General features: G+C 43.1%; 1 protein-coding gene across 2 annotated transcripts in view; it reads left to right on the plus strand.

Annotated features, from left to right (window-relative positions):
- LOC116691523 (nuclear factor of activated T-cells, cytoplasmic 1) overlaps positions 1-17569 on the plus strand; it is a 67847-nt gene extending 50278 nt beyond the window's left edge. For both annotated transcript variants that reach the window (XM_032519218.1, XM_032519219.1), the window contains exon 10: positions 15699-17569. In XM_032519218.1, the coding sequence (XP_032375109.1) occupies positions 15699-15754 (56 nt within the window). In that variant the 3' untranslated portion in view covers positions 15755-17569. The remainder of the gene's footprint in view (positions 1-15698) is intronic.
- The last annotated feature ends 2331 nt before the right edge of the window (positions 17570-19900 follow it).

The raw sequence follows: 19900 nt of genomic DNA on the forward strand, positions 1-19900 counted from the left end.
TACACTACTTTTTGGAATTCATGGTCAATAACCCTCGTTTATATAGATTTATACCTAATATTTGAGTTAAAAAAGCAGAAATTATTAATTATTTTGACTAATAGTTAAGATCAGAGGAACATACAGATAAGTTTAGTCAGGAATGAAAGTGATCAATTGTATTTGCAAAGAGCGTTGTATGGAATCCATTCCATCGTTTGGTGGTAATTTGGTAAAAAAAAAAAAAAACATATTTTAGATACTGACATTTTTTTAAAGGGGTCAAATTTGACCCGGGGACAACATGTGAATAGACGTTGATAGGGTATATGGAGGTTATGTTTGATATTCATTGATCAATTAGCTCATTGAATTTTGCTAAAAGTCAACTTAAGCTTACAAACTTGTTTGTTCATGTAACATCGGAAAAAGGGGGGAGGGAGACGTTATAGCCTGTAGCAGCACACAGTTAGAAACAATATGCTTAAACACTGTGTTAGTTTGTTTTATAAATTGTGGAAATTACATTGGAAGTACAGTATTGGAACCCAGAGAATACCGTTGCGTCTTTGAATAGAAGAGGAATACCTCTGCAGTTGAGTGGGAGGGCTCTGGATTACCTTAGCACCCTCTGTTTCCTCTTACATCTCTTTTATCTCTGTCCCATTGGCTGAACACGAGAGCACTTAGATTCCTGGTTGTGATCTTTTTATTTTTTTTATTTTTTTTGCTACACAAACTATGAAACCCACTCAATTGTCCTAGATTGCCTGCAGTTCAGCAAATGATTGGATCTAAGTGGTTACATATGACAGTAACAATGGGGTCCCAGTATTAGATCTTTAGCTTTTTTGTAAAACCATTGGGAATACTGTATATTATGAGTTTTGATAAGCGCAGCAAGATGAATTCGTACGAATTCAGTCCATTCATTACCGCAGCCTCGCTGGCTTTTTTATGTGTGTGTGCGAGCCAGAGGATCTGGTCTGGTTTCAGTCGCTCCGTCATAATATCCACAGTCACTGAGAAAGAATGTGTCTGCTGAAAACCTGCAGCTAAATTATCTAAACAAATTGGGTTTCTTTTGAGTCTGGGATCTGATACACGCACACATTTAGACGGGAGACTTTTGATGGGGTTTCGGGTCTATTTTGCGTAAATGTCAGAAATGTGTGACGCAGATATGCTACTGTAGAGATTTGTGTGATATTTTCTTTCATTATTCCAAGCTGTGTAAAAAGTGGGCTCACTACGTGGAGTTTGTATGGAAGTCAAAACCCTGGCATTAATAGCAAAAGGGCCTTCAGTGAAGTATACACACAAATGGTAAAGCCACAGGGCCTCGTTCTCCAAACAAGTTGGAGTCCATTCCTCCAAGTTATATTACCCCAGTACATGATGCGTCATGTATTTCTTATAGATTCTCCCGACACAGCAGTTTAGAGGCTGGGTTTATGTGGCTCACATACCGAGGTTTAGGAAACACGCGTTGAAAAGCCGCACGGATCCCAGCGGGCCAGGACTCAGACAGGGCCTGTGGCTTGGCTGGGATCTTCCCGTGTACATCTGTGATCATGGAGCTACCACTTCACGCCAGACACTCTCATTACTGTATCATGATGATTATCACGACATCAAATGTCAGTGCGGTCGACAGCGGGATGACTGAGAGAGTCTCCTTCCTCAACGCTGTGAGGTTGTTACCTGTGCCTTGGTCATGGTTGAAGCATGATCCAAAGCCGTTAGCAGCTTTCTTCCTGGCTGAATTCAATCCATTGACTCTGTTTTGCGCGTCAGGTGCTCATAGGGCAAAATGTCCCCGTGGCATGGGGAGAACTCAAGTCATCTTAGTCATTTTGGAGGTTGTGATTCGATGACGGTTTACTACGTTTGTGTGTTTGTGATTGAAAAAACATTCTGTAATCTCATCGGAAACATTTCACCGCTACTACATTTACCATAAAATACTCTTCCTCTGTGGGGCTATCTAATATTCTTGTGAATAGCACAAACACCGCGCAGTCACAGAATCCATAAATTTTCCTTAAATCTTGGATATTTCCTGCTGGCACCACACAATTGAGCACATGGAAAACTCATGCAGTCCCGGGAACGTACTTAACACCAAACAAGCAGAATGAACTTTGCAGAAAGACACATTTTTTTCTTCTTCTTTGACTCCCTACAAGGAGGTCAGGGGTCAGGACCGGAGTCTGGACGACAGTCCTGGAGCATGTGGGGTGTCTTGGTTTAAAGGTGTCTCAAAGATGAAATTCTCCATATGATCGCAACCACACGGAGATGTTCTCCCCCAGCAGTTCCGGTGTTTCTGGTTTTGTATTTATGGGATGTAAATACCTGCGGCATCAGTAAACAGGAGCAGGTCTCCATCCCAGACCACTTAATAACAGCTCCCCATCTGAAACGTGTTAGCTCAGTGAAATAGTATCCTGTAGCGACGGATGTCAACAGAGAAGTCTGATCCAGCCAGTGGGGATGGGGAAAGCCATTCGGTTTTGCAACTCATGCCAGAGTTGGCCGTCTCCTCCATGCGCAGATACCTCAGAAAGAAGAGGGTCGGAGTTATTACGAGAAAGAGGAGGAGGGGGGCATGGAGACGGATATTGAACTACAGATACTGGTATAAACTTTGAAAGAGCGTCTCAGTCAAATCTGTCACAAGACTATAAACTAAAATACACATGGCCCCTGTTGTAGTGTTACAGTCCATTGACAAATCCTTTTAAACACACATGCTTCAAAGTAATGAATTTGTCTAAAATTATTATAATCTCAATCTAACTCTTTCCCGAGACAAACACTGTCTGTGTGGGATATCTGTTCTGTCATAGCTCATGGCCCTAAAATGGAGAGACAGCCTCAAGCCATGAGATTTATTTTAGTGTTTTGAGATCTTGGGGTCAGGAGATTCTCATCATGTCCTCACATCCAGGAATATTCAGTGAGCATGAGAAGAATCCGATCAGCCATAGGAATAAAGGAGACGCAGACACACAGACAGGCTAACAGAAAGAGGGGAAAATCTGAGGTGGAAGAAAGTAGCAAAGAGGCATGCGATCTTGGTGATTTTCCCTGGCAGCTTTTCCCACTGCCCCTGTTCTTCACACGAGCACGCACTCACACACACACACACAATGCGGTTCAAACCAAAAGACTAAAAGTCAAAGAAAGATAAACACGGCCAAAGTTAAAGATCACATTTTCTTCCTCTCCCACCAGTGGCCGCTTACAGTGCAGAGACTTACCAAGCAGTGGTAAAAGTGAATTGGTTTACGTCTGGGAAGGGAATGATCATAACAACTGAACTGTAAGTGTCCTACTGTTGACATATGACCCATGGCAGTTATAAGGCTCAATGGGTCCCCCGACTCCCCTGATTGTACTCAGCTGAGCTCAGTTCTTCTGAAAACAACGTGCTAACAAACAGGGAAATCCTTTCACGCTCAGTAAGCCTTTTTTTATAGTGTGAAGCATTGAGAGATTAGCTAATGAAAGGCTACAGCGGCGCTACGCAAACCTCTCCATTAAGGTCTTTAGCCCCAGAAAGGCCAAGGGGCTTTTAACTAACCACTGTGCTTTGTGTATAGCACTGAAATATCCCAGCTTTCAAATGTTTATGCATTATAACTTTTGAGAAAACGGCATCCCTTGATGAAGGCAATGAGATGCAGCTAAAAGCCCTGATAGAAATCTAGCAAAAGGAGCTTTTATTAAGACTATTTCATCTACAAGCTTATCATGTCTTTATGACGTAATCATGTGCACTTTCATATGGTTACAACTACGCTATACTGTGTTATTCATCATTCGTCACTAGTACCACTAGTTACAAATGCTTCATAGTTGTAGTTGTTGACAAGTACATAGATAAACTCTTAAAATGCCCTAATATCTACTTGCAGCTACATTATAGTGTGCTATCAACCATGTTTTAAGAATTAATACACTGATTAATGCTAAATATAAAGGGTTAAATTGTTCCCATCTAAGGGTGTAGGTATGGCTTTCTGATAAGGCCTTCTTTATAAAGTGCTTTCAGGGTGTTTGGTGTTTATTAAGAGCTTATACGTGATCAAAAAGCATAATAACCTTTAATATAGTCTGGATCAACGGATCTACATTTCCAGGATAATTGCCTGACACGATGACATCGCCTTCCTCTCTCTGTGTGTGGCCGTTCTCCAACTCCAAAGTTTTGATGGATTGTGCAATAAGGCGGGCCTGCTTGGTTGTTTCAGGGAATGATTGTTGAGATTTATAAGAAATATGTTAACGCCATTTACTCTCTAAGTCTGACTTTTCTGGACCGATTGGCGGGGATTGCTATGGACAAAGTACACACGGAGATTGAGCAAATTACGTTTGAACATGTATCCAGCTACATTATATAGCTCAGGTTACTGTAATGTGTGAAATAACTTCATTTAATATTATATATGGCGTTTTCTTTTGTCGGGTGCAAATGTTCCACCAAAACAAGTTCCTTGCTAAGACTATTTTGCAGAGCCACCGTCGCTGCGTCTGGAGCTTAGCGCCGCCCAAAACGATTGTGATTGGTTTAAAGAACTGCGAACAACCCGGAGCCTTTTTTTTCTCGTATCCAAAAAGGCCCCCACCAATAAGAGGACCAATAAGAGGGCTGGAGGTTCTTGCCTGATTTGTAATGACGCAATTTGGTATGCTTGGACCTTTCCAGGTGTAAAACCAAACCAAACCGAGGGTTTGGTTTGGTTCGCTCCAAGTTTACTAGCTCACCCACTAATTTTGACCAAAGCAAACAAACTACAGGTGTGAAAACACCCAAAGACTCCTTTAATCCATCGGACCTTCTATTAACTTAAGACAAGACAATTCTTTCTGCACATGTTGCAAATCAGTCACATCAAATCTGCAGAGAGCTTGAGTTGGAAAGCTTGGCCTCAAAACACTCTGTGAATTAAAATGTCATGTACATTTTAATTAAATCAGTTAGATTTACTGCATCATAGAGTAAAATAGCAGGCTCCTGTTTCTGTTAAGGCATTTAAGTGGGTGGGTTTACTCCCTGAGCTCCAGCAACTGTTAAACCGTTATGATTGGAAACAGCACGAACCGAAGCGGGTGAAAATGCGCTGCTATGATTTACAGGTGACAGCAAATGTGCCTGTTTCACCTTCTATCCCTGGAAGAGCATCGCATTCATCTCGGACTCTGACACACAGCGAGTTTCTTGAAAACAATACAGTTTCCAGATGGATGAAAGTGTGTCTGTCTACGAAAAATCAAAGGGAATTCGATGGAAAGGAGATAAGTGAAAGTTTTGCCGAGATTGCCTCTGCCCGGCCTCCAGGCGAGTTTTTGAGGGGCGTATTCGGCCTTTATTTTGACAGGGCAGCTGAAGACGTGAAAGGCAAGCCGGCTAATAGTGTGCTAAGATATTCTGTTTCTGATACTGTACTTAAATTGGCAATTGACAAACTCCATTTCTCTGGAGACTGAAGCTGTAACCGCAGCATATTGATTTACATGTTTTAACTCTGCAATAACATGTTCAAGGAGTTTAGAAAGAGCCCGTATCAGGTAAACTGGTTAAGGCCCACCCGCTCTATTTGACTTCGCCCTCAAACTGGCTTATCTACCTAGCGCGCTATTGGTGGGTTTAACACGATGATTGTAGAGAAGCGACCAAGCAGCTTCTTGTTTACATTCAACATAGCGGCCACCGATCACCACTGAAACGCACCCAAACGCCGCAACCCGTTGATGCCGCTTCTACGTCACTCTGATTGGTTGAAGGACTATCCAATTGCCTACAGAGTCATTTGAACTATGCCCTTTGGTCACGCCTCTTGTACTTGCAGGAAATACAGAGCAGACTCCCCAGACCAGTGCTCAATCTCAAATCTATGACGCTTGGCTTGGTCTGGTGATTGCCAGACTAGGTATTAGGGTCATATTTAGTTAGATGTGTTAAATGTCACTATTTTTGGTAGCCTAGTGTAATTAAATGGTAAGTATGCACTTTATTTTCTTATTCACTGACTCGTGGTGATGAGCAATGTGCCATAGGTACCAAAAGAAAATCTATGTTTGGTACTGCCAATTTGTTTTGTTTTGTCACGGTTCATGTGTGCAATAAACATAAACATTACCCAAGAGAAGAATTGGGGCAGAGAATCGTGATTTCATTTCTAAACTGAAAAAAGAAATCCTGATTCATATTTTTCCCTAAATCGTGCAGGCCTAGATCACACTCTGTTTCAATAATAGAGCCCAAAGGGGATCTTAAGAAAGAGAGAGGCCATGTCCTTTTTAAGATTAAGTTACCTTTACTGCCTTTTCTTTGACTTTAAAAACCCTCGGTCCAGCTTGTCAAGAAATGGATCAGTGGAAATGTTACTTTCATTGGAGCAGGCTTTCCAAAGCTGTAAAACAACCCATAAGAGACTAGGAATGCCAGTTTGAGCAAGAGGACTGCACATCAGTGTCCAGTGTGCTGTAGCTCTTCTTTATTCATCAGAAAAAAGTGAAGAAAGGAAGAGTCTAAGAACCATGCACGGATCCCCAGGATGCCTTGCTGCTCCCTGGCTACAACCACTTTGGTTTGACCAAGTCTTGGCACTTCCGGAGAAAAACTCTTGCTTGTAGATGATGGCAAGCAGAGCTTACAGCAATGCCGGAATGGCAAAACAGACAGGTTAACCAAAGGCCACGGTGTGCAGATGCATGCTCACGAGTAGACATAGACCCAGAAAACAGGAGGAAGCCTCTCTGAGTCTTCTATCTGTGATGGATAGTGAACAATTAAAGTTTGCTCCGAGGTAACCTTTTTGGACACAGAGAACGCCGATCCTCTGCATTTAATAAAACTCTGCAAATCCCACGTAATGACTGACAGGCAACAGGTGATTTAAAGAAGCACAGCGCAAATGCAGTTATAAATTGTAGCATATGCAGGTGCGCAGCCAAATTCTCACTCAGACGGCTGGAACCCACTGAAGTATGATCGTTTCAATATGCTCACCGTGTGCCATTTTTAAAACTAGTGAAATCTCGAGCCATCCACGGGAGCATACGTTTCTAATTCTTAATCCATCACGTGGAGTTTATCAGATGGCTGAGTTATTTTTCCATAAACCCAATGGTAATGAGCCATATAAAGAGTTCTAATCTGTCTCCTTCTATATCTCAATCACAAAGATGTGTGTTTCACTCAGTTCGGTGTATTTTTCGGGCTTTGGTGTTTGCTTTTTGCAGTTATGCTTCACTAGTTTTGTGAAACAACTTTTTATTTATCACAGACTTCAATCATCCACACACACTAGGGGCCCTATTTTAACGATCTAGGCGCACGGCGGGATGGCGCGGGTGCGTTTAGGGTACGTTTATAAATCCACTTTTTGTAGTTTGACAGCTAGCATTGAACACATTTACAAAGACAGACTGGTGAGATAGGCCAATACCATTGAATGTGACTCCACACACTCCCTTGGCATCTCATTTTAAATTAGTGACATCTTTGCATCGTTTTTGCCAACCCCTTCTGACCAAGAACAGATCAAAATTCTCTTTTGTACCTCAAGGCTTGAAACAGCCAATGAGCTATATGCCCAACTGGCCTGGTCATAACCAAGGGTCTATAGTGTATTGGAGTGTGTGATGTACAATATGTTCTTCATGTTATGTGTGTCGGTGTCTGATGCATGGACCATTTGTTTGTATCATATGACTGATGTCTTGTCATGAAGTGCCTTGCGACAAATCCAACTGCCCCATGGGGACAATAATCTAATAATACTACTGACGGAGGAAAAAAGGGTCACTGCGCTGGGCGCATGGTTCAAAAGGGTTTACTTAGTGTCTTCATTAATTAATGGGTGTGTTCTGGGTGTAACATGCAATTATCCAAAAGTGTCATCTCCCATTCCCTTAAACAGCCAGGCGCGTTCGTACCTTGACGCATCGCTATTATGATGGCGGACTTGCACCCTCATATTTTTATTATTTTGCATATGTTTGTGCTGCTGCACTTCCCTATATGTGTGTAACAAGTATGGTGTGCACACGCTGTTCACAAGCCTAGGCACATTTTACTAATGCGTTGTTAAAAAGACAATGTTGACTTAAGACCAGGTTTTTGTTGGTCAATTGGTCAATCTCTTCCTGCTGCCGCAAGATAGCAATACTCCCAGAATGCCCCTGAACACCGCCCATGGGCGCTGGATGGTTCAAAAATATCAAAACACACGCGTCGGGTTTTAGATAGGACCCCATGCCAGAAGCACTTTAGCCTTATTTGCTTTTGAGAAACACTTTGATTTTGGAGTTCTGTTGTGCTATTAGAAATAAATACAACTCACCGCAACCTAACTGAACTGTGGAATCTAAAGAAGTGAAAGCACCGTCTTGCTGCTCAGCGTTTGAGCATCTGCAAGGCACTTGTTGACATTGCATGTCAATCAAACCGTGTGGGTGGTACTGTGGTATCCTTTCCTTTTTCCGTTGAAAAAGCACACACTACATGTTTATGTTCAAGTGCACTAAGTGTACTAGATCAGCTTGGTACTCTGGAACCCAAAGGGTCCCAATATATGTGTAAGGGTCACAAGATTATTAAAAGGATAAGAAAAGAAAAACATATCAGTCTCTCAAACAAAACAAAGTTAGGTTAATTGATTCTGGACATAAAATATATATTTTCGTATGTTGTTTGTTTGTAAGGGAGTCAGTACTGACGGCACACTGATTACAGAGAAGTCAGTGATGAGGGCACTGGAGAGCAGCTCCAACCATGTAAACACCTCCCCCCTCATCCTCCCTGGAGACCGACTCGAGTGAGCACGCCCGTGGCCTCCTGGGCCCGGGAGGAAATGAGAGGAGGAGGAGGAGGAGGAGAGGGAAGTGGCAGGCTCACAAAGAGAGAAGGAGTGAGGCGAGATAGGGAGAGGCACAGCACACCATGCAAGATCAAAGACAAAGGTTGCGCACCGTTGTGGCCAAAATAAGCACATCAGTGGCGGGGCCTTCAGCAAAAGTTGTTGTCTTTGGATTTCTATTTCTGGGATGCTGCTGTTTTATTGTTCTAGAGCCTGAATTACAGCATTGTTAGAAGGGCTGGGTAATTCAATTCAATTTTTCAGCACCAACTGAATTCCATCTATGGTAGTGAGTATTGAAATTCCGGTGATTGTCTGTCTAATGATAAACACTGTAGAGGCGTGCAGGAAAAACTCTAAGTCACGGTATTTGTATTGGTATTTCAAAAATGTAAGATACCTGGCAGTTGCTGGTTAATTTGGCTGTTTTTGAGCGATTTTAGTCTGGAATAGGCAAGACACCTAAATTCTCCTGGGTCCGGGCCATTTGTTTTGTCAGATTCAGCTGACAGCCGTAAAGCATGTGCTCTGAAAAAGTCAGGCGCGTTAGAGACTCAAAGGTGGAGATTAGAGACTTTGACTCTCCACCCGAGGCCACGGAGAGTATGACGACGCTGCTCCAGCTCTCTTATCCGAATGAGCCAGGAGTCCCTGTCTAAAAACAGCAGCAGACATATTGATTGGAAATCAGAGCAGTTACTGTTTACACTCCATACTTTATTTCTTCTTTTCTCTTTAACTTTCAGCTTTCACTTGTCTTCTAGCATCTGCTCTGGGCCCCTCTGTACTGTTAAATCATTGTCCTTCTGGGGCGCCTCTGTCCCACCTCTCTTCTTCATCTTCCCTCTCCTTTTTATACTATTTCTTGCTTTTTTGCTTTCTATTACCATGTCCAAGGGGCATCTAGGGTCAGAAATAGGATGTCCCCAGTGGATATTACACCCTTGGACTCTACGTCTAAATCACACGTTTAATGGCTTCATAGTTCACCTGGAGGTGAGGAGATGATTGGCTGCTGGCCCTGGCCCAGCTGTGTTTGTTCCCAGTACCAAACAGCTGCTGTGGGGCAGTTGTAAAACCTCAGCTCTCAGGGTGAACTCAGCTTTTGTTCTAAAAACATCATCCTATCTCGTTCCCTCTTCTTCTCCCCTATCTCCTCTGTTGGCCGTGGAGACTGAGCGGTTCCACATGGAAAAGCCCAGGGCTTCACACATCAGCCTAGCTTGTCATCACATCATTAGGCCCAGGATGGGATCCCTGCGATGGATTAGAAGCTGTCTACCTGCAAGGCTCGGATGAATTGATGAAGCACTTCATCATTATGAAGCATTAGTGGAACGCTCTGTCTCTTTTCCTTTGTGTTTATCGGCGGAGAAATATGATTGTGTCTCCCTCGATTTTGTTTATTCCGTCTCGGTCTCTCCATCTTAATTCATCTGTGTCATTTATGTGTGTGTGTGTGTGTGTGTGTGTGTTCTGACCTCTGACCCCATCCCTACTTGTGATAAGTGACGCTGTCTGGGCCGTCCGGCCGCTTTAGCTGTGCGTGGGAGGCAGCAGTTTGTCCATTAAGTGTTTCTGCTGAGGTCCCGAGAGAAGATTTGATATAGTGGGGAAACAAAAGTAATATGCACCAGGAAATTCAATTGTCTTTCTGCAGCAAGTTTGAGCTTTAGTTTGGCTTCCCCAGCAAATCACATGAAAGCAGTTCAGATGAGGTTTAGCGCTGCATCTGTCTCGCAGCCAGTCTCCTCTTTTGCTCTCTCTGCCTGCACAGATTTGATGCCAGTGTTTATCTGTGTTTACACTTCGAGGCTTCTATGACTCAGTCCTACTTTCTGAAGTGATTTGGAGAGTCTTGAGGGCCACAATAGAAGGAAACAACCTCCTTGTTCTAGCAAACCTGATGTGCCTTTACATCATAGGAAACCTCCCCCTTTTGCTACCGCGTGAAGGTCATTGACCCTGACACAGCTGCCATGTATTTCAATGTGTAATCTGTTAAAAGTTCGATGGCGGTGCCCTCCGCTACTTTGGTATCACCATGAGTGAGAACAGAAGTCCCTGGCAGGAAGCCTCCGTTACAACCTTGAGTTCCAAGGTTGTGTTTTGGACAGTCAGCTGGGGGAAGCCAGGGGAAGGCGACGTCTCTCTCTGCCACTCAGGTAACGTGAGTTGGTCCGAGGAGATCGTGTTACTCTCTCAGGCCTCGGGGTTCTGCGTCTCACCCGACCATAGGGCATCCTCTGTTCTCTGAGGAAGCCGAGCTGTTATCCAACCCAAATGCGCAGCTCTCTCCTCTAACAATGCTAACTAAATCCCCAATGCGGGTCGGGTTCACACTGAACTCTCAGAGAAGCCAAATGAAGTCACAACGCCCATGTGCTTGGATTACTAAATAAATAGGGGGTCGGATTTGCAGCAACTGCTTGTTTATTATATCAAAAAACGTATCTAGCTTTTTCAGGTTTGCAAGTTGTTGTTTCTTTTAATACAAAAAGCACAAAGTAACTTTATCTTGTCAATTCACAACCTGTCATTTAGTCTGGATTGGTTCCATAATTGCTGCTCATATTGCTACACATTGCTGTCATATATACTGTATAGATACAGTATATACACAGTATATACACAGTATATACACAGTATATATAATATTTTCACTGCTTTACCTTGTGGTTACACAGCCCTTTCCGATGAGTGAACTGAAACCGTTATATCTATCTATGCTTTCTGCAAAGCCACCAAACTCCTTTGACAAAAACATCACAATTTCATCTCACCCCCAACCGGTCGAGGCAGATGCCCCCCCCACCCTGAGCCATGGTTCTGCTCAAGGTTTCTGCCTCTTAAATGAAGTTTTCCTCTGTTGCCTAGTGCTTGCTCTTAGTGGGAACTTTTTGTTTTCTGTAACTAACATCACAGAGTTCGGTCTAGACCTGCTCTTTTATGAAAAGCACAAAGAGATAACTGTTGTTGTGATTAAGCGCTATATAAATAAGATTGAATTGAATTGAATAATTTTAGCTCACAGAACACCGGAGTTGCTAGTCTACCATTTGCTTTGATCGGTTAGTTTGTGTTATTGTGTGACTTTGGTGAATCCGAGCTAACCCTTTTACAACACCAAAGTCACATAATAACACAAACATATACCAAACTGGGGGCATGCCAACAGTCCTCTATTATATGTGATACATTGACTATAGATGAGTACCTGATACAACCCCACTTCAGAAACTCCCTACCCTCCATTCAAGACTTCAAAAAGTTGATATAGTCTTCCAACTGGAGTTCCTAGCTTAGATCTATGTATCTTCTCCCTGGTACCTGTACCAACATGTCCACACCTACGCACCCCCTGATGTTATTTTAAAGCTGTGCTATTTTTGTTCCGAGAGCCTGCTTAGTCTGGGCCTTCGGCTATTGTCGGTCTTAGACAAGCTGTCACACATTGAACAAATTGTTGCCCCACCCCTGCGTGTGACTGTACATAGTTGCTTTAAACCTGAAATGGGTGCAGTTTATAAAAGTTGACCTGTACTGTATTGTCGATGTATGCTCGGCACAGGGGTGGGGGGTGGGGGGTTACTGCACCACCCCTTCTACACAGGTAGAGGCAAAATCATTTATGCGATGTCAACAATCATTTAGCCAGCAGTCACACCCGATGGAGACGTCCAAGCCAGTGCCAAGAAACACTGGTAGGCCTTCACAAAGGAGCTGAATTGCCCATTGAACTGGCATCAGAGTAAAGTACAGTCATACTTTTGTGCCACTCTCACACCTGCCTGAAATAGATCTCCCAGCCGCCCAGCCCTTACTATAAGTCCTGACAGGTCCGGGCTGCGCTTCACTGATCGCACCGGCACAACTGCTAATAAAGGATGTCACTCTGTTTAACTAGACTAACAGTGCACGTCTTTTTTTCTTTTCTTTTTTTTCGTACAGCAGGGGAATATTTCGAGTTCAATTTTCCACTGTTTATGTTTATTCATAAGAGGGTGTCCTCCCAGTTTCCATTATTAACCTGGGCAACTGAAAAAAGAAAAAACAAAGTCATTTTCCAATGCGGTTGAGCGAGATGCCAGGCCACTGATAGTTCATAAATGTACAAATCATATCTGACAACAAACACATTATTGTGTCACATGACTTGGGATTCTTACTTTTACAATAGCATTTAGAAACCAGGAAAGTGAGCTATAATCATCTGGAATGTAATCATCTGGTGTGTTTTTGCAACTAGCTTTACAAGGCCTAGTTTGCAGAGCAGATCTTGTGCTGTACCTTTCCATATTATGCAAGGGGTTGAATTTTTGGGGCCAAATTCCACTGGGGACAAAATGTTCCTCAGCTTGTTTTACTGCCTTCACTTATGCGAATGTTTGTGGTTGTCTAGTCCCTTTGTGAAGTAAGTGTTGTAAGTGTTTGACTTAAAAATGGTGGCACTTCCATCCGAGGATTTCCTTATTGTCTACACAAAATGAAAACATTTTAACGCAAGAAAATCAATTGAGTGAATGAAATAGTTTCACAAAATGAAACTAAATGCATATGAAGAGCTGTTGCAAAAAATACTACCTGACTGGTTTGAAATTTAGCATTACCTGTTTATCTGTCAGCCATTCAGATTTGATCAAATTTTGGATTTTCGTTTTGTTTCTGAGAAGTTGTACCCCATTAAACAGCTATAAATAGCAGCTTGGTGTTGTTGTGGTGTAACTGTTCACCATATCCTGTTTCTGAGATTCTCACTTTGCTGTGAGAGTACAGAGATGAAAACACAGGGGCCAGAGTTTTACCTTTTCTTCTCTCTTTATCTCTCACTTCTTCAGAACGGAACATCGTTGGGCACGGCAATGGAAAATATTAGTTAACAAAATAACACTGCAGTTGATGTGTGGGCGTGGGAGACGTCATATTTTTTTGTACGATGACTGCAAATAACAACGGAAGCCACTGCTTTCCCTCTGAGAAAAATAAAGGGTACGTTTGTGGCTTTTTTGCTGCCGAGCTGTTGGGTTTTCCCTTTCCTTCTTCAAAATGTACCTGGAGCTGTTTTCTGACCTCGACCAACCGAGAAGAGCAGAAACATTATTGTCTGATCATCTAATTATTACATGTGCTTTCACTTCCTTTATGTCCTGCGATGGCAGAGCTAAAAATAACCTCAGCGTGTAAATGCCTGTTGAGCCCGGAGTGGAATCGAGTTGAAAACAGCCCGCAGTGTTGGCACAGGTGGGAATTTTCCAATGGGAGTTCCTCCTGTTTAGGGAGGTGAGTCCCAAACTCTGTGTGTGTGTGTGTGTGTGTGTGTGTGTGTGTGTGTGCATGCGTGCGTGCGTGCGTGCGTGCGTGCGTGCGTGTGTGTGTGTGTTTGTGTGACTGCATATAGCAAGCAGGGCATGCTATAATAGGTGTATGGCCTATTTCATTAAAAAGTGCCATCTTTGACACTTTATTCATGTTTAAGTATTTCTGTCCCCATCCTTGGTAATATGTGTACATAATGCTGTGGTGTTTCTACACTTTATTTCCCATGGATCAGTTTGACTAACATCGCTACCATTGTTACCAAAAGAACAGCCCTATAGGCGTTCAATATTGCACCCAAAGAATAGTTCACAGCATTGAAATGGTATCAGGATATTAAAGGGTCGATGTCTTGTTTTCTCTCTTTGATGTTTTTGGGTTGGTCAATGCAGATGCTTCACAATTCACCAAACGGTATCTAGTGATAACACACTGCAGGCCTACTCCGGGCCTCAGAGTGGGTGGACTTCCTGTCTCGGCTCCTTACTGCGGATGGTGGTCTGACCAGACTTTCTCTCTCTCTGTCTGCATCAGCGCACTTTATCACGGCAAGCTGAGGAGCTTCTTGTTTGCGCTAAGCGGCATGGCTCGGGGTCCTCGCCATCTTCACAGTCACTTCCCTCTGTTTTGCCAAAAAACACAGATGAGATAAAGGCTGGGGACTGATGTGTGTCTGCCTGACTGTGGGAAACGCGCAGGCACAGGAAGTAGTGCAGGAAAGACTTCAAAACAGAGATGTGTGTATGAGGCCGATACGAGTTTTAAAGGCTGGTAACGACAGTGAGATGTTTGGATTGCAGCTCCTGTTATCCAGTATTTTTCAACTTGACCACATCTATGCCAAGTATTCAGGGCAGGAGTAGCTCATGTGACATTATTTATTGCAGGCTGCCAAGAGTTGATGTGATGTCATTGGAAGGATGCAAAATGTTGAAACCAACACACAATGTGTGAATAATACGCAACTGTGTCAAACACAGGCATTAGATACAAACTAATCAGTCTTCTTTCCCCAGCACTGACAGGGATCATGGCTGCGTTTTACTGCTACAGGAGCCCAGGTCAAAAATGAGCTTCTGGGCCCAAAAAAAACCAAAACCTTGGCTCCTACATTTCCCAAAATACAACTCCCTGTTTGGCAAACACCCACTTCTTTTAAAGCAACCACAGCCCTAGTTTGCAACACAGTCTCTTTGTTATCAGGTCTAAAACCGAGATGTTTTTCAGACTTATGGTAGCTTTAGAAAGCTCCCTTCACAGTCACATTAGACATTACGCAACTGTTGTGCAAATGGTTAAACTCTGTGGCATGACCCTTTTATTTAGCACACGCCAAATGACACAAAGAGCCCTTGGGCCAGTTTCCCACTTTGCCTGATTTGAAATCCATCCCTGGCAGGGATTCAAACTGACAACCTTCCTATCACACGCCTAGCCGCTGTGACTTGTAGAGGTCACCTCTCTTCATGAAGTGTATTTCTTTTCAACGTGACTAGTTAACAATGATCTTCTTTTTTCTTTTCACAGTTAACGAGATCATCAGGAACGACCTCTCCAGCATTTCCGTGCACACTCATGCATAGACGTCCACAAGTCTTTTGCAACACACCCACACACACACACACACACACACTCAATCAGCAGCAGAATCAACAAAAAGAAGATAACACCCCCCAGAGATCCAGATGATGAAGAATACATTTCTGACCAGGTTCTCCCTTCTGAGCGTCTCCTAACTCACAGACTCGCTGCAGACTCACATTGACAATCACTGGCTCCAAGCTCCATTTGAATAAACAGATGAATGTTATATTAAGAAAAAAAAAGGGAAGTGATATCAGAGTAAGTATGTATACAACTACACTTGCCTTAAGTCACAGCAGATGTTCTTTAGTGGACCAAACAGCTCAAAGAGACTGAATTACTTGTACCGTTGACAAAATGACAATCTTTCATATTTTGAGTGTGATCTGTATGTTAATGCATGGAAAAGCTAACGGGACAACACGTGTCATGCTTCTTCACTTTGGTTCCTTTGTTTGTGCAGTCAGTCCGCGACAACCGAATCGGTGCCTTACAGCAGTGATATTGGCAGCAAACAACAGCAGCAGTCACGCTAAATGCAAATGGTTGATTGTAACCCAAAGTGGAAGTTTTTTATAAAACAGTTTTGTATCATTTCAATGATTTGTTTACAGGGAAACAGAATAAAAAAGGCTGGAAAACATGTAGGGAGTATGTGAATAGATTAGAATTGTATTTTTTTCTTGCTTCCTCATTATTATCTCATTGTCCATCTATACTGAATGTTATTGTATGATATTCTTTTGTATAAACATGTATTTGAAAATATGTATGCCTCATACTTATATCATGCAGTGTGCTATTTAGCTTCCCCTTTTGTTACATTTGTCGTCTTCCCCTTGATATGATCCGTACCATTTCTACTACCTTGCATTTTGCTTTTTTCACCTTAGTGCCTATTTTTTATCATTCTGCCCCGGTCTTCCAGGCCTCCCAACCCCAAACCATGATATCAATAATGATGCACAGACAATCCGAGAAATATATAGTACATATCCTATGACAACCGTTCCTGGTTGCAGGGGGCTAATAAAAGGCAGGTAGGCCAAGGGATTTTCTTCTCCCCCAGCTATCAGATAGTTGAACAATGGTATGCTTACCTGCTGAATTTAGATGAGAATAATGCTGGACAATATATAAATATATATATATATATATATGTGTCTGTAACTTCTTGCACTGCAGGTTTGCATGTAAATACGCACTGGGATAATCAAATTCTGCGGCTCAGTTGTACTCGTCACTTGGGTCGCTCCACTGAGGAGTGGGCAGAACTGTTACTTACAGCTGGCAATAATTGATGTGAGTATACCAAAGGATTTTCTCTTTGGTGAAATTATTGTCCACTTTTCCTTCTTTAGCGTTCAGCGGTTCCCCGTACAAACAAAAACATTATGCACTTTACCGTAGAAACAGACCAAATATTGGAGATTGATTTCCAGTCGTGTCATAAAGGAACCTACGTCTGCTCTTCTCTCACACAGCTGCAGTCTATTTTCTTGTTAACTGTCTTTTGGAGCATGCATATTGTACTAATGTTGGGGATCATTTAGCTGACATAATATCGCTTCCTTATACATTTCTTTGGACATATTAGTATAATAGCATGATTAAACTGTATGAATAGGGTTTCTATTTTGTGCCTTACTCTCTTTCTTGGCTGCAAGATCAACTCTATAAAGCTTTGTCTGTGTAGGCACAAGGTGAAACATATTTATCTTTAATATGAAATATTTATGAAAAATGAAATGTGTTTAAAGTGCATTTAATGTGTTTCCAGCAATGAATTAATAAATGGCATAATGGTGACCATACATAATCCAAGTTCTCAATCATTTCGGTGTTGTATCTGATGTTCTTTATAAGAATCTAAAAAAGTACTGTTGAGAATTAAATTATTTGCAGAAACTTAGAAAGTATTTTAGATGAATGCATTTTCTATTAAATAGCAGTGAATCAGTCAGTAATGGATTCAGTCTTTTTCCATATGGCTATGCTTTAGTTTTAAGGCCTTCACTTAAACTTGGCTCTGTGATTTTCTTGTGTTATAGCTTGACCTCAGTAAACCTCTGACTGTTCCAACCGGTACATACAGACGTGATAAAACCTGAATGCAGACAGTTGGACATTGACAAGAGGAGGAAAAATCAAGTTTTCCCCCATGCTTTGCACTGCTAGATAAATAGCTGTAGGTACTGTGTTTTACATCTTACCTATGCAGTTGCCAGCAATGAAGGCACTTCAATCAATCAATTCAATTTTATTTATAGTATCAAATCCTAACAAGAGTTATGTTAATACACTTTACAAATAGAGTAGGTCTATACCACACTATAATTTACAAAGACCCAACAATTCCAGTAAGTTAGAGCAAGCAACAGTGCAACAGTGGGGAGGAAAATCTTCCATTTAGGAAGAAACGTCAGACAGACCCAGGCTCTTGGTAGGTGGTGTGTGAAGGTTGGGGGTGTGATGAAACGTGGCAATAACAGTCACAATAAAAATAATTGTTTGAATCAATTTTGAATCGGTAGAGCTTGAATCAATTCATTACTGTGAATTAATTGATTTTTTTTGCACACTGCTACTAGAAATAGTAGTGTAGCAGGGCAATGCGGGGCATTACAGGGCGTAGTATGGCGTAGCATGGCGTTACAGGGTATAGCAGGGCACTGCAGGGCATCACATGGTATAACAGTAGGTAGCAGGGCACTGCAGGGCGTTACAAGATGTAGCAGGACGTAGCAGGGCACTGCAGGGCGTTACAAGATGTAGCAGGGCACTGCAGGGCGTTACAGGGTATAGCAGGGCACTGCAGGGCGTTACAGGGTATAGCAGGGCACTGCAGGGCGGCACATGGTATAACAGTAGGTAGCAGGGCACTGCAGGGCGTTACAAGATGTAGCAGAACGTAGCAGGGCACTGCAGGGTGTTACAAGATGTAGCAGGACGTAGCAGGGCACTGCAGGGCGTTACAAGATGTAGCAGGGCGTAGCAAGGCACTGCAGGGCGTTACAGGGTATAGCAGGGCACTGCAGGGCGTCACATGGTATAACAGTAGGTAGCAGGGTACTGCAGGGCGTTACAAGATGTAGCAGAACGTAACAGGGCACTGCAGGGTGTTACAGGGTATAGCAGGGTGTAGCAGGGCACTGCAGGGTGTTACAGGGTGTAGCAGGGCACTGCAGGGTCTTACAGGGTATAGCAGGGCGTAGCAGGGCACTGCAAGGCGGTACATGGTATAACAGTGTGTAGCAGGGCACTGCAGTGAGTTACAGGGTATAGCCGGGCACTGCAGGGGGTTACAGAGTATAGCAGGGCGTAGCAGGGCAATGCGGGGCGTTACAGGGTATAGCAGATGTAGCAGGGCACTGCAGGGGGTTACAGGGTATAGCAGGGCGTAGCAGGGCAATGCGGGGCGTTACAGGGTATAGCAGGGTGTAGCAGGGCACTGCAGGGGGTTACAGGGTATAGCAGGGCGTAGCAGGGCAATGCGGGGCATTACAGGGTATAGCAGGATGTAGCAGGGCACTGCAGGGCACAGCAGGGCGTAGCAATCATCCTCATGACATTTGGTCTTCCATTTCTGTTTCAAAGTGAAATACAAACTACTGTACTTCAGCAGGAGAAAATGCGAGAAGCTGCTGATATGTAAGCACAAGCAAAGGGCTGTTTTTTTTCCTGTTAGAATTGTTATTGGTGGGTATTTATGAGTGAAACAGTTCATCGCCATGGGAGCCGTGCCATGCTCCTGTGTGCCACCTGCCCATCCTCAACACTTTTTCCACCCAGCAAAGTTATGAAGCGCCCATCCCCATGGTGACAGAAGGCAGGCCCAGGCGGTGCTCCCCTGTACGACCGACCGCGTAAGCCCAAAATAAATCAGCTATTTACAGATGCAGCCACGCCCCTTTTTCCTGGCACCCTGTCGTCTTACCTTGGTCGTCCTCTGATGGCGTCGTACCCTTTGACACAGTGAAGAGATGACTCCGGGCCATAGTTTCCACCAAAGCAGCAGTCAGGCAGGGAGACTAATTAAAGCGGTGGAATATACATGATATGAAAAAACAAATGGAGCTACAAAATCTATGGAAATCATATTAAAAAAGACCGGCAACTGTTTTCTGATGATCAAAATAATAGTA

The sequence above is a fragment of the Etheostoma spectabile genome, chromosome 6 (genome assembly GCF_008692095.1).
Source record: "Etheostoma spectabile isolate EspeVRDwgs_2016 chromosome 6, UIUC_Espe_1.0, whole genome shotgun sequence".
NCBI classification, from domain to species: domain Eukaryota; kingdom Metazoa; phylum Chordata; class Actinopteri; order Perciformes; family Percidae; genus Etheostoma; species Etheostoma spectabile.